This window comes from Juglans regia, chromosome 10 (assembly GCF_001411555.2).
Source record: "Juglans regia cultivar Chandler chromosome 10, Walnut 2.0, whole genome shotgun sequence".
NCBI classification, from domain to species: Eukaryota; Viridiplantae; Streptophyta; class Magnoliopsida; order Fagales; family Juglandaceae; genus Juglans; species Juglans regia.
Window position 1 is genome coordinate 11,524,240 of NC_049910.1, and position 2,349 is coordinate 11,526,588.

Below are 2,349 nucleotides of genomic sequence, written 5' to 3' on the forward strand. Positions count from 1 at the left end.
CATTATCGCTTTATTTCATATAATTGTTTTCAATATTATTCTAATCTGACCACAATAAACATTAATAATTATGCCGCTCATGAAATAGTAAATAAATTAGTTTTTTAGTTTTTCTACTTTTATTTATTTTAGTGTGGGTTTTTAAAAAAAAATAATAATTATTTCAAAAAATACATTTGTTTTTTTTTTTTTCTTAACTGGACTTAATTTGTAATTTGTAGTTGTTTTTATTAACTGGACTTGAGAAAAACTATTAGTGGCAGAAATAAAATAATAATATTGTTTTTAGTTTTTTATTCAAATTAATTAGTGGGTTTATTTAACAAATTGGGATGTATTTCAAAAAAAAAAAAAAAAAAAATTGGGATATGCAACAATTAAATTAAGAAAGTAGGGGGACAACTCAAGTCATACCGACTGAAAGTCGACCGAGAAATAAATAAAGAAAAATGCTATTTTGTCCCTTCGTTTTGCCCTCTGGATTTGACTGTTAGTATATTTCAATCTTTTTAAAAAAATTTAATTCTTTCTACTAAAAAAAATAAGTTACTATTTGTGTATTTGTGTCTATTTGTGTGTGTATATATATATATATATATATTAAATTTTTAAATATTTTAAAAAATATTTGAAAGAATAAAAAATACAATTATATGCATTAAGAATACGCTCAGTGGTATATGACTGAACGACATAGTATACTACAAGATAAATGAGTTTTTGTGACGACTAATTACAACGATTTTTATTTTCCTTGTCAATAATTCTGTTTTTGCAACATATATATTTAAAAGATGATAAAATTCAAGATAAATAGTACAATATTTTTAAAAAAAATTACCATTATATACTTACATACAGCCCAAACATGCATGTGCGTACGTATAAGAAATCTGGCCTACTCCACTTTAGTGTCATATTGTGTAAAACAATTAATGTTACAGATGGTCAAATTAATTGTTTTTTTTTTATGGTTGATGTTATATTTTTAAATTATTGTGTGTGTGTCTATATATATATAAACACATATATGATATAACGTTTAGAAACAATACTGAACGGAGTAGCTAGCGATTTCAATGGTTATAGGACGGCCTCGTACGTACGTTAGGTCCAACTGTCTTATCTTATCAATTAGGAAAGTCGACTATCGTCACTATCGTACTCATACTGCCAACCCATCGACACTGATTTCCAATGTTCTGTATCAAGTTTCCTTCCAATATTATTCCATAAGATCATGCGATCTCTCGGCCTTTGAGACTTGAGATCGACAGCGAAGCTCTGAGCTCGCATTTAACATCATTTACTACGTACTAGCAACTGTCACCCACTCGGCCGCCTCTTTTTCCCTATATAATGCGACCCTCGACACTGCTAGTTTCAGATACTCCTACAGCAAAAGCGAAAGTAAGAGAAAGAAAGATCTGAGAGAGTACGCTTTAGTGAGAAAAAAATATAAGAGATCGACCGAGATGGCAGTTATTAGGTGGTGTGCAATGCTGGTTCTTGTTCTAGCTATAGTTCAGACTAGTAATGCAGCAAGAACTGCGCCCAGCAGCAATGGGGGCAGCGGCCTCGACGACCAAAAGAACTTTATTTCATACGGCGGAGTTGGCGGCTATTCTGGGCTCGGCAACGATGGACTCCCCTTTGGCGGAGTGGGTGTAGCTGCTGGCATGGGTGGTGGGCTCGGCGGCGGACTCGGTGGAATGGGTGGCTTCGGTGGTGTTGGTGCGGGTGGTGTTGGCGGTGTGCCTGGTGTTGGAGTTGGGGTTCCAATTAATCCTTGAAGTTGTTTATGTACTTGTACTACATGGGATTTGAGTTTACCTACCAATTACCTTATCCATATATAATATGATCTAGTGCTGTTTGGAAGTTAATTAGTTGATTAGCTGTGTGAGATGTTAGAAGTTTATCTCTATTATGTTTTTCTTTTCTGAGCCGTGAGAGATCGATGTTTGTATTTGGATATGTTTTGTTTCCTAATGTCTAATTAGAAACCAAAAATAAGAATATTGAAGAAAATGTTTCCATTTGTCTTTACTTCGGGTACTTATAATTGCATGGCATTTGAAGCTTAATCAACGTGGTTTATTTAACAGCATCTAAATTCACTCGATTGTGTCATTTTCTTATTATTTAATTTTTTTTCCCTTCGCAAAACTGGGAAAGCTTGAGCTAATTAATTAAATTCCATACTTGTCGAAGTTGATCATATTTGATCAGAGCGGTAAATGAACCAGTATGTTCGATAGCCTGCTCGATACTTGCCTGATTAAATTCTTATTAAACTTGACTCTTGAAAAAAAAATCGCCCCATAAAAGTAAATACCCGCTCGTTAG

General features: G+C 33.2%; 1 protein-coding gene across 1 annotated transcript; it reads left to right on the top strand.

Moving 5' to 3' along the window:
* Nucleotides 1-1,391: 1,391 nt before the first annotated feature.
* LOC108990721 (acanthoscurrin-1-like) lies at nt 1,392-2,035 on the top strand. Its single transcript, XM_018964776.2, has one exon. The coding sequence runs from the start codon at nt 1,476-1,478 to the stop codon at nt 1,791-1,793; it is 318 nt and encodes a 105-aa protein (XP_018820321.1). The 5' UTR covers nt 1,392-1,475; the 3' UTR covers nt 1,794-2,035.
* The last annotated feature ends 314 nt before the right edge of the window (nt 2,036-2,349 follow it).